At 39.9% G+C, this 12,159-nt stretch overlaps 1 protein-coding gene across 1 annotated transcript in view; it reads right to left on the bottom strand.

Moving 5' to 3' along the window:
- Window positions 1–12,159, bottom strand: part of DNAH14 (dynein axonemal heavy chain 14) — a 379,927-nt gene that overhangs the window by 81,906 nt on the left and 285,862 nt on the right. The window contains exons 62-64 of the mRNA XM_049867924.1: window positions 11,186–11,345; window positions 8,578–8,709; window positions 8,111–8,206 (exon numbers count right to left, since the gene is read on the bottom strand). Of these exons, the coding sequence (XP_049723881.1) occupies window positions 8,111–8,206; window positions 8,578–8,709; window positions 11,186–11,345 (388 nt within the window). The remainder of the gene's footprint in view (window positions 1–8,110; window positions 8,207–8,577; window positions 8,710–11,185; window positions 11,346–12,159) is intronic.

Genomic DNA, 12,159 nt, shown 5'->3' with positions numbered 1-12,159 from the left:
TGAACTTTTTAACCCCAGATACACTGAGCAGACCAGAGGAAATGATGAGTTTTGAAGCTAGGCTGATAGGATGAATGGGCTGTTAAACTATCCCTCGATGTCAGTGGAAAACATCAGCTGTTTTCATAAATATCTGATAGTTTTCTTTAATTCCGATTATCTTGATAACATCCCGTCTCAAAAACAGCTGGTGAATACTTCAGGAAATCGTTGCCCAAGTGTATGGTTTAAAGTCAATAAAAGCCTCCATGATTTAACCCCAACCTTCCCCCCAATTCATCTCTTATTACTCCTTTCAATAATATTACTTTTCAGCCAGATTGGTTTATTCCATGTCTCCTAAACATCCCTTGAATTTTCTTATTTCTGGAATTTGGCTCACATCCTTCCTTATGCCTGGACTGTACTCTCTCATTAACCAAATCCATTGCTGTTGTGTTGATTCCAACTCATAGCAACCCTAAAGGACAGAGTAGAACTGCCCAAGGAGCAGCTGGTGGATTTGAACTGCCAACCTTTTGATTAGCAGCCAAGATCTTAACCACTGTGCTGCCATATTGTTGTGAAATGAGACAGGTAGAAGAGAGTAGTGAAGGCGAATTCTGTAACAGCTGAGTGGGTACACTGTTCATGTCTATAGAATATGTAGGGCCAGAAGGACTCTCCTAACATTTAACAGATGAGTTCCATCTGGAAGTTAGAGGGCAGGTGATAGAAGGCAGGGGAGTTCATAAATGGAGAACCTTGAACAAACAGTTCTCCGCAGATGCATAGGATATGTATGGCAGGCAGAAGATGAGCATCAGGCAGGTAGGCAAACTGTGAAAACAGAGGACTTCTTTGAAGAACAGAGCAGTTCTTATGTTTTTGTCTGCTTCATTACCCACCTCCCCTGCCTTTTAAAAAATTCTTTTGAGGGAACCCCTTCCCTGCTACTCATGATCTTGTCAGGACTCTCAATCTTTGTGCTCCAGCCCTTGCTGTAGGTATTGACATGTGACTCAGACTGGCCAATCATAGTGTTCTATCTAGCTGGCACGGAATTATTTCATTTGAGCTTGGAAGACTCCAGGGCCTGGTGCTGGTTAAAGTCTTCACCAAAAACCAAAAGCAAACCTGTTGCCATCAAGTTGTATGGATTCTGACTCATAGCGACCCTGTAAGGACAGAGTAGAACTGCTCCCTAGGGTTTCCAAGGAGTGGCTGGTGGATGTGAACTGCTGACCTTTTGGTTAGCAGCAGTAACACACCGTGGCTCTTAACCACGGCGCCGCCAGGGCCCCAGAGTCTTCACGGTGTGTTCAAATTGTCCAAGGTGCATCTGGAAAGTCACCCCAGAGACAGATGAGTCTGCACCTCACCATGAGGGTTAGTTTTTCTCAAGTCCTGGGCTCCAAGAGACTGGGGGCACAGGCATGAATTTTGGACTTGAGGAGTGAATACACAAAGGCCCCTACAGTCTTGGTAACATTGAACATCCTATTCTCTATAGAGAACACTGAGCTCCTGGGAAGTGGGAGCTGGGTAGAGGTAGACATAGAGGGTCTGATGAAGTTTTGAGACATGTTGTAGAGGGCCTTGGTTTCTGGCTCAGAGCAAGTTCACCCACTTCTTGACAGGTTATTAGGCTCAACACCAGGTATATCTTGCTATCCTGTTCCCAATAAGATGGCCGCAAAACTGCTGGGCACCATAAGTCTATCCCAGCAAGGATCTGGGTTGGGGTCCTGCTACCTTTGGAGTAGGGGCTAAGGAATAACTGCCTATACACTATCACTCACTGACTTCCTACCTCCTTGGTGCCTCATTGTTAAATGTGAGTCACAATAGTGCTCATCTCATAGAGCTGCTGTGAGGATGAAATTAACACAGGAAAGATGCTTAGAATAGTTCCTGGCACATTGTGAGTGTTCAAGAAGTTAGTTGTTATTGTAGTGGTGGTTATCACTACTCTGGTGAAAACAATGGTGGGGCTTTGTACAAGTCTATACCCAGCAGCCAGCATGGCGCAGCACGGCTTTTCACAGCGCACACACAGCAAGCCTCCTCTCTATTAACTGCCTAGTCATATTCTTTGATCAATGTTCCTGTTGAGCTGTTCATTTTTTACTTTGAGCATTTTGTAAATTATGAAACTATATCTGACACGTATATTGCAAATATTTTCCCTTCTTTGTTCTTTGTCTTTTGTTTATACTTTGTTTCGCATTTTTATTACATTTATTTTTTACATTTATAGTATTGTTCTGAGAAGTTCCAAGAAGGATTTGCTGGTGCTTTAATTGATCCACACTGAGTTTACGGATTAATTTAGGGGAACTGGCATCTTTAGATTTCATTCAAGAACATCTTTTATTAGGTAGAGTTTTAAAGTTTGCTTTATGTTCATACTATACATCTTGTAATAAAGTTTATTCCTAGATACTTTGTATTTTTGGTTGCTAGAAATGAGATATTTTATTCCATTAAATTTTCTAACTGGTGTCTGTGTATAGGAAAGCTATTTATTTTTGGATATTAATTTTGAAAGTGTACACCTTAGCAAAATTTCTTATTGTTTGAAGTAGTGTTTCAATTCTCTCGAGTTTTCTATGCTATGTGTCTTAGTTATCTAGGGCTGCTATAGCAGAAATATTGCAATTGGAAGGCTTTAACAAAGAGAAGTATATTCTTTCACAGTCTACCAGGCTTGAAGTCCAAATTCAGGGTGCCAGCTACAGGGGAAGGCTTTCTGTCATGGCTCTTGGGGAAGGTCTCTGTCATCAATCTTCCCCTGGCTGAGAAGCTTCTCAGTGCAGGAACCCTGCGTTCACAGTTAGCGCTATTCTCCTGGCTCTTGTTTCTCAGTGGTATGAGGCCCCGTCTCTCTGCTTGTTTCTCCCTTTCAGATCTCAAAAGAGATTGGCTTAAATTGTAGATTAATCTTGTAGATTGAGTCCCACCTCATTAACATAACTGCCACTAATCCTATCTCATAAAAAACCGAGAAACGCATTAACGTCATAGAGACAGGATTTATAACATGTCAGAAAATCACATCAGAAGACAAACTGGTGGACAATCACACAAAACTGGGAATCATGACCTAGCCAAATCGATACACGTATTTTTGGGGGACATAATTCAATCCGTGACACCACCTAGTAAAAACCTACTATGTAACAATAACCCAAAACCACAATATTTGCAGCAAATATTAAATTTGCCTTATACTTTCCAATGAGTTATCTCGTATTTATTTCTTTTGTCTAATTACTTTGCTGAGAGCTTCCAGAACACTGTTAAATAATAATAGTGATAGTGGATATCCTTGTCATGTCTTGATTTTAATTAATTCGATGGTCATTAAACACTATTTCTTGAGTGCCTACGATGGACCAGGCATGGTGCTAAGCTCTAGGGATACACTATTGAGCATTTTTTCAGACAAAAATTTCTGTCTTTGTGGAACTTATATTCTAATGAGGGAAACAAGTAATAAATATAAGAAACAAACCACATACTACGTTAGATGGTGATAAGTATTAGGAAACAGACATAGTAGTAGAATGAACGGGACTGGGAGTGTTGAGGTGTGGGGGATTGCAATTTTTAAAAGGTGGTCAGTGTAGACTTAACTGAGAAGGAGATATTTGGGCAAAGACTTGGAGAACAGGGAGGGAGCCATGTTCTCCTTCCCCCCTTAGTGGGCTTTCTGGGGGAAGAGGGCCCAAGACAGAGGGAACAAGTGAGGCAGAGGCCTAGAAGTAGGAATGTGCCCAACATGTTTGAAGGAGAGAGAGAAGGTCTTTTTGGTTGGAGTAGAGTGAGCCAAGGGAAGAGTAATGGATGAGGCCAGATGGTCTACTAGGCCCTTGCAGGCCACTGAAAGGACTTTTGCTTCTATTTTCATTAAAGTATAAATCTGATTTTCATTTTAAAAGGATCACTCTGATGTGTTGATAACAGTTTGTAGGAGACACAGGCGGAAGCTGGGAGACCAGTTAGAAGTCTCTTTCAATAATCTAGCAGGAAATGATGGTGGCTTGAACCAATGTGATCGTAGTGGAGGTAGTGAGAAGTAGCTGAAGGTAGAATTAACAGGATTTGATGAAGAACTGGATAGAGGGCAATTGTGAGAGAAAGACAGGAGTCATGGATGATTCCAAGGTTTTAGAGTAGCAGCAAGAATGGAGTTACCATTAACTTAGATGAGGACTACTGTGGATGGAGTAGTGCCATGGATTGAATTATCTCCCCCCAAAAATGTGCAGTTAGGCCATGATTCCCAGTATTCTGTGGTTTTCCTCCATTTTGCGATTGTAATTTCATGTTAAGAGGATTAGGGTGGATTGTAACACCACCCTTACTCAGGTCACCTCCCTGAGCCAACGTAAAGGGAGTTTCCCTGGGATGTGGCCTGAACCACCTTTTATCTCGCAAGAGATAAAAGGAAAAGGAAGCAAGCAGAGAGTGGGGGACCTCATACCACTAAGAAAGTAGCACCAGGAGCAGAGCACATCCTTTGGACTCAGGGTCCCTGTGCCTGAGAAGCTCATCGACCAGGGGAAAATTAAGGACAAGGACCTTCCTCCAGAGCCGACAAAGAGAGAAAGCTGTTCCCTGGAGCTGACACCCTGAATTTGGACTTTTAACCTACTTTACTGTGAAAAAATAAACTTCTGTTTGTTAAAGGCATCCACTTGTGGTATTTCTGTTATAGCAGTACTAGATAACTAAGACAAGTAAGTTTGGGGGTGGGTGGAAGATCAGGAATTCAGTTTTGGACATGCTGAGTTTGAGATGTCTACTAAATTTCCAAGTGGAAATGTTGAGTAGATAGATGGATATATGTCTCTCAAGTTCAGGAGAATGCCCAGTTTGGAGAAATACACGTCACTCAGGATACAGATAGTATTTAAACTGTAATACAGGGTAAGATCATCAAGATATTGACTGCAGATAGAGAAGAGGTCTGAGGCCTGAACTCTGGGGTGCTCCATTGTTGTTGTTAGGAGCTGTCGAGTTGGTTCCCTATGGGCAACCCCACGGTAAGTACCATTCTCACAATCGTTATGCTTGAGCTTACTGTTGCAGCCACTGTGTCAGCCCATCTGATTGAGGGTCTTCCTCTATTTTACCAAGCATGATGTCCTTCTCCAAGGACTAGTCACTCCTGAAAATATGTCCAAACTGTGTGAGATGAAGTCTTCCTATCCTTACTTCTAAGGAGCATTTGGGCTGTACTTCTTCCAAGACAAATTTGTTCATTTTTCTGGTGGTTCATGATATATTAAATATTATTTGCCAATATCACAATTCAAATGCGTCAATTCTTCTTTGGTCTTCCTTATTCATTGTCCAGCTTTTGTATGCATATGAGATGACTGAAAATGCCATGGCCTGGGTCAGGTGTACCTTAGTCCTCAAAGTGACATCTTTGCTTTTTTTTTTTAAAAAAAAAAAACATTTTGAAAGAGGTCTCTTGTAGCAGACTTGCCCAATGCAATATGTCGTTTGATTTCTAGACTGTTGCTTCCATGGGCGTTGATTGTGGATCCAAGATTTTATGAAATCCTTGATAGCTTCAATATTTTCTCTGTTTATGATGATGTTGCTTACTGGCCCAGTTGTGAGGATTGTTTTCTTTACGTTGAGGTGTAATCCATGCTGAAATCTGTAGTCTTTGATCTTCATCAGTAATTGCTTCAGGTTCTCTTGTCTTTCTGCAAGCAAGGTTGTATCATCTGTATATCGCAGGTTGTTAATGAATCTGCTTCCAATTCTTCATATAGTCCAGCTCCTCAGATTATTTGCTCATCACACAGATTGAATATAAGTATGGTGACAGGATACAACCCTGATGCACACCTTTCCTGATTTTAAACCACACAGTATCCCCTTGTTTTGTTGAATGACTGTCTCTTGGTTCATGTACAGGTTCCTCATGAGCACAATTAAGTGTTCTGGAATTCCCATTCTTTGACATGTTTTAGTATATTCAGTGGTTTTAGCATACTCACAAGGTTGTGCAACCATCACCTGATCAATTTTAGGACATTTTATCACTCCCCCCAAAAAACCCCATACTCACAAGCATTCACGCTCCATTTTCTCCCCACCTCTCCCCAGCTCCCCCAGGTCTAGGCAACCACAAATCTACTTTCTGTCTCTATGGATTTGCCTATTCTACACATCTAATATAAATGAAACCATATAATATGTGGTCCTTTGTGACTGAATTCTTTCACTAAGGATGTTTTCAAGGTTCATCCATGTTATAGCATGTATCAGTACTTCATTCTTTCTATTGTTAAATAATTTCCCATTGTGATAACTTTTGAAATCCATGAATTTTGGTTTGTTTATGCTTTCAAGGTTTGTTTTTTTTGACTGGCTTTTAGTGACTAAGAATTTCCTGGAAAACCAGGCACATCATTCAGGTTTCCAAATTTATTTACAAAAAGTTCTATTAATTGCTATAAAAAAGTAATGAACAATTAATTATATTAAAGTAAAAAAGATTTGTTCTTGAACTCTGCCTTTCCAAGTTGAATAAGTTTTCTTTTTCTTAAAGTTCTGAAGAAAACATTTCTTTTCATCTGGGGCTACTCCATTCTCTAACTTGAGTAGGGGACAGAGTAGGGCTGGTATTCGGTGGTATACACTGATGCAGGCAGAGCAGCTGTTAAAATATTGAAGTGTTTCTGTACTGGTTGTTAAATGGTCCTGCCCTGTACCCCTGAGGGTGCCTCCACTGCCACCACACAGCCTACCCCAGCCCCATACCCCTCTTCACTACCCAGCTGGAGGCCTCCAGGACCCTGCTCCTGCCCCATGAGGTGTCTATTCTGCTTCGTGGGTGCTTGTGTCACACTAGTTGCTAAATATTTTGAATATCATTCCCAGACAGAGATGTTTTACAGTGTGGGAGTTAAGCACATGGGTTTCAGGCTGGACAGACCCAGTTAGAACACGGGTGCCACCACTGAGTAGCTCGACATCTTAAGCAAATTACTCAGTCTTTCTAATTTAGTTTTCTCATTTGTAAACATCTACCCTTCAGGGTTGTTTTGAAGATGAAATGAGATAATGTACAAAAAATACTAGCATAGTGCTTGGAACATAGTATGTGCTCAATAAAAGTTATTATCAGCACATATCTAAGTAAAAACATATATACCATAAGCTGCAATGAAATATTAGCAATAAAATGAAGTATCAATACAAAGTAAATTCATTTAAAAATTGTTGTGAATTTCCTATGAAAATGTTTCATATTTTTCATATATCTGATTGGTAAGAAGGCCCATGAGGACAGGCAGGTAACATAAATACTTGAAGCTGGCTGGGGTCTCATGCTCCATCTACAGGGATAGCACTGGCTGATTATAGTCAGGAGAGAAGCCTAGTCCAGATCGCCAAGTTTCTCATTTTTAAAGAAAAGATAGAAATTCATATTTTAAATGAGATTGCCACAGTTTTAAAATGTCGACAACTGTATTAACATTTAGTGTGGCGAGAAAAACTGAATAGGCTAAACAAAGGATGTCAATGGGCTGACACTGACCCACTTGCCTGCCAGTTTGTCATCTCTGAAGTAGTACATTATTTCACTCACTCAAAATGTCTGTGAGCTAAGTAGGTGACAAGGGTTGATGATCATAATGGAAATTCTAGGTCTCATAATTAGACTCCATTTTTTCTTAGAATCAAGGCATTTAAGAAATAACTGTGCATTTAGAAAGCAACACAATAATTGAAATATACAGGGTAAGTTCAGTTTTTTAAAAACACGGATTGACTCTGGGTAAGCCTTTGGTAGACTGAAGTTATAAAGATCTCCTGTGAGAAATTTGATAAAGTGGTAATTTAAAATATTTTTTTAAACAATAACAATTATTTATTTAGTGTTTTATTATGTGGCAGGCACTGACAAAGAGCTTTACACGTATTATTTATATTATCTTACTTAATCCTTACAATTAATCTCTTCAGGAGCTGTATTAATATCCATACTTTAACTTTATCTGATTAGCTTTATTGACATAATGGCTTTCTCTTTTTTTCTTTCATGTCTTTGTTTAGTTCATAAAGGTATTCAGACTTTAACAAATAAGAAATTTCTTACCATCTGTAAACCTCTTTGTTTCTCGGCCAACCTTTGTCGTGCAATTTTAAGGACATTTTGAGCTTCAGCCACTTGGATTTGTTTAGGGCCCATTACCTTAAAAAGAATGTCACAACTTTTTTAAGTGTTTAAAAAATCAGTTTTACTGTTAAAAATGCCACTGGTGTTTGGAAGATAGGTGTCAACTTTTAAAATAAATTTTCCTAAAATTATGGATACAAAAGGGGTATTTTTTTTATTATGGTAAACATATTAAGACAAGCAAATAAAGCAATAGTAAGGTTGTCAAAAATAAAAGAATTTAACACCTGGCATCTGTATGAGTTATCATATGTTTGATTAAAGTGGTTTTCATTAGGTATTATTTTCCACAGAAGTTCATTTGAGCATTGTTAAATAAAAATTATGTCTGGGAATTTACGTATCATTTTCAAATTGTTGCAGATATTTAGGAGGAAAAAACATACCTTCTGTACTTCATGGTAGTTATTCAAAGCTATAACCCACTGGCACATAGAGCAACAAGCAACAGAAACCAGAGCAATCTTGTTTGGGTTGAAATCCGGTAAGCTTAAAATTTTTTTCAGCTTTATGAAAGCCTGGAGAGAATACAGTTCGTGTATTACATGAGAAAGAAATAATATAGATCTTAAATTTTCTCTAGTCTAAATTAGAGTGAAATTTAATTTCATAGAAGAAAGAGTCCATTACTCTTCACAACGGTGGAATCAAAGACAGATAGTTGGGTACAAGATGGCCCCGGTACCAGTAACTTTTTTAAGAGGAGGGGAAAAGCCTCTATTAAAAACATCCTGTTGTTCCTATTGCTACAGTAGTTTTACCACAGTGTTAATAAAGGAATTCCACTTTACAGCAAAAACAAAACAGGTTAACTTTCTCCCACGCTGGGGAATCTGATGTATAACACCAAAAACCCACTGCCACAGAGTCGATTCCAACTCAGGGTGACCCGATAGGATAGGGTAGAACTGCCCCATAGGGTTTCCAAGGAGTGGTTGGTGGGTGGTTTTGAATGGCCAATCTTTTGGTTAGCAGCTGAGCTCTTAACCACTGCGCCATCAGGGCTCTGGGTGTATAAGAAGTTCTGAGATCTCCTGTGCACCGTAGGTATGAAGTGACTAGGAACACTATCCCTCACCTTCTGTCTCCCAAGAGGCAAACTGGCAGACCCCTTTCCTGTTCACAGGTCTGCCTAGTCAGTGACGGCAGAGTGACCTGGGGCAGACTAGGAGGGCTCACTGAGGAGGTTCACTAGTTTAGCTGTGTCACATGCTTATGGACCCACCACATCCAAATGGTACAACCTGGTTTAGAATCAGGTGTGCAGTTCATCTACCTTTGGGAGTCATGATCAGAATGAAGTCTTTCTCTAAGATTCCTTTTCCTTTTCTAACCAGGCATCTCTCCCTTTGCCTGGAAGGATAGAGCTCGTTTGCAGAATAATTTAGATGGCAAGTAGTCCATCCTCAATTTATTATTGGTGTTCTTGTTATCATTTTAGAAATGCATTTATGCTTTTTGTTATTTCTTGGGATGAGCTATTAATTGTTGTTATTTTTTAAAAAACTGTTTTTAGTTTGTTGCTGAAGAGCTATTAATTATTGTTAGCTTGAGAGTTACAGGGAATCATATTCGCTAAGAATGCTTCAGAGAGTGAGCAGTTGTTGCATTAATTCATGAATAACATGCACATAACATTTTGCTAGAAAATTCACCTTGTTCACATGTTACCCTCTACTTCCTAATAGCACAAGTCATTATTGTAACTAATTAATTGACTGTGTAGTTAGCTATCTAAAGTATGTCTTCCCTGTTACAGTGTAAGCGTCATAACCTCAAGGAATGCAGTGGTCGTTAACTATCCTATCCCTGGAACCTCTCATAATGTCTCTCACCAGGAAGATGTTCCGCAAACACTTATTAAATGCATTAATGAGCACTCACTCCTTTGGTCTAAGACAGTGCCATTTATATGCCTAGAAAGCTGTCTGCCTCTGAGCTTAGCTACAAGTTTGCCTGCTATGTAATAGCCCAGTTTCCATAGTCTTCCAGCCTCTACCCTTTATCCAATTCCAAAGCCATTTTCACTTTTTTGGGTATTTGTTACAGCAGTACCACTTCTCTATACCAAAATCTGTATTAGCTTCCTGTGGCTGCTGCAACAAATGACCACAAACTGGATGGCTTAAAGTGACAGAAATTTATTCTCTCATAGTTCTGGAAGTCAGAAGTCCAAAACCAAGGTGTTGGCCTCTGGAGGCTCTAGAGGGGAATCTGTTCCTCACCTCCTCCAGCTTCTGGTGGCTCCAGGTATTACTTGGCTTCTGGCTGCATCAGTGGCATTTGGCCTTTTCTTTCTATTTCTACCTACAATGCTTCAGGGTCAGGCCCTTGTAACCTGTGGCTTACCCTGCATACCCCTTTGTTCTTTCCAGGAGACTTTCTCTAACATAGCCTGACCCATCTACTAGTGTCCTGAATTCTGCTGCTTGACCTGGACTTTGGCTCTTCTTTCTTCCTCCCTGAAGTACTACAGTAAATCCATATTCTTCTGAATTAAATTTGCTCCAGTAAAACCCTTTAGTAGGTGTCTGGGCTACCTTATTTCCTTTAAGTTTTTTCTGTGCTCCCATCTGTCGTCCTTCTCCACCCACGAGTTAATATTTGCAAAATGCTCAGAATAATGCCGGCCATGTACAGATATAGGAATAGTTGTTAAATAAATAAAAAGAAATCTTATTTGCACCGTGTAATGCACTCTGCCTAGAAAGACCTTCCCCTACCGGTGTCCTCTTACTTCTTTTTTCCTCATTATTTAAAGGGATTCTGAAATATGGCATTTTCCCATGTTGGTGACATGTTGCTTTTCCTTGATGCTTCCAGGAAACCCATCAAGTTTGGATATGCAGCTTGCTCCCTGGTCTTTTAACTCGCACCATTGGCTTCCAGTTCTGACACAGAGTATGGTCTCTCTGGTTCCTATGGATTACGCATACCAACTGCATCAACTATGCATTCAGCAGAGATCGACTTTTTTTCCTGAGCACTTTTTACCTTCTCAGGTATGCTGTCCTTGTCAAGGTTAATCAGTTTTTTAAGGAAACCTGTTTCTGAAAGAAGTAACTTTGCTGTAGCCCAGTTAGGTTTCTTTTGCAGAAGAATACAAACTGCATTCATGACAGTCAGCACAAGGAAGGGAGGCCTTGTGTACACTCTGTAATAGACGATAAAAAATCTAATCACCATCACAATTGAAATCAAAGGCGCCTTGTAAATTATCGCAGAAGACAATATGCACATATTTTTGACAAGCATTTTGAAAAGGAGAACTATTTGTCAACATAGAGCTATGTCACTATTTGATCGTCTTTAAAAATTTTGGGTATCTTTAATATATGGGTCTCTTTGCACTAGTTTTTTTTGCTTTAGGAAGATTTACTGCTTAAAATCTAAAAATGTAGAACATTTGAGTTGGACACTAATTCTTTTACCGTGAAAGAACTCAGTACAGAGTTACAGTAGGAATCTTCCTACTTCATTCCAGTGTTTATTTGCTGATGGGGACTTAACAGAGATACTGTGTGTGCGTGTGTGGTGGTGGTGGTGGTGGGGGGGTGTTATCTCTATTCTTGCCATTAAAGGGATCCTGCAAGGTCCAACTCCCCTTAAACACATCCTCTGACTTCTCTTCATCATGATCTGAATTCCACCACAAATTCCACCACAAAGATCGCAGCACTTTAGGGGGAATGGAGAGGAAAGGAAGATGGGAATTTGTCTTTCAAGTTATTAGTAACGTGTTCATTATTAGAACATTAGAAGCTGCCCCCTAGCTGTGGTACAGAGAGGTTACACAGCCAGAGTGTAGCACTGCCAGGATTCCAACCCAAGAAGCTCAGTACCAGAGCCCTTGTGCTTAACCACTGAGATACATTGCCCTTTGGAAATTAGGCTAAAGGCAATTTGAGCTGATTGCTCCCTTTTGGGAATAACTGCCAGAGAAAAAGAGAACAGTATCTTCTGGAACA

The sequence above is a fragment of the Elephas maximus genome, chromosome 24, assembly GCF_024166365.1.
Source record: "Elephas maximus indicus isolate mEleMax1 chromosome 24, mEleMax1 primary haplotype, whole genome shotgun sequence".
NCBI lineage: Eukaryota > Metazoa > Chordata > Mammalia > Proboscidea > Elephantidae > Elephas > Elephas maximus.
Note: the sequence above shows the minus strand (reverse complement) of the source record. Positions and strands in the feature narration are given on the sequence as shown.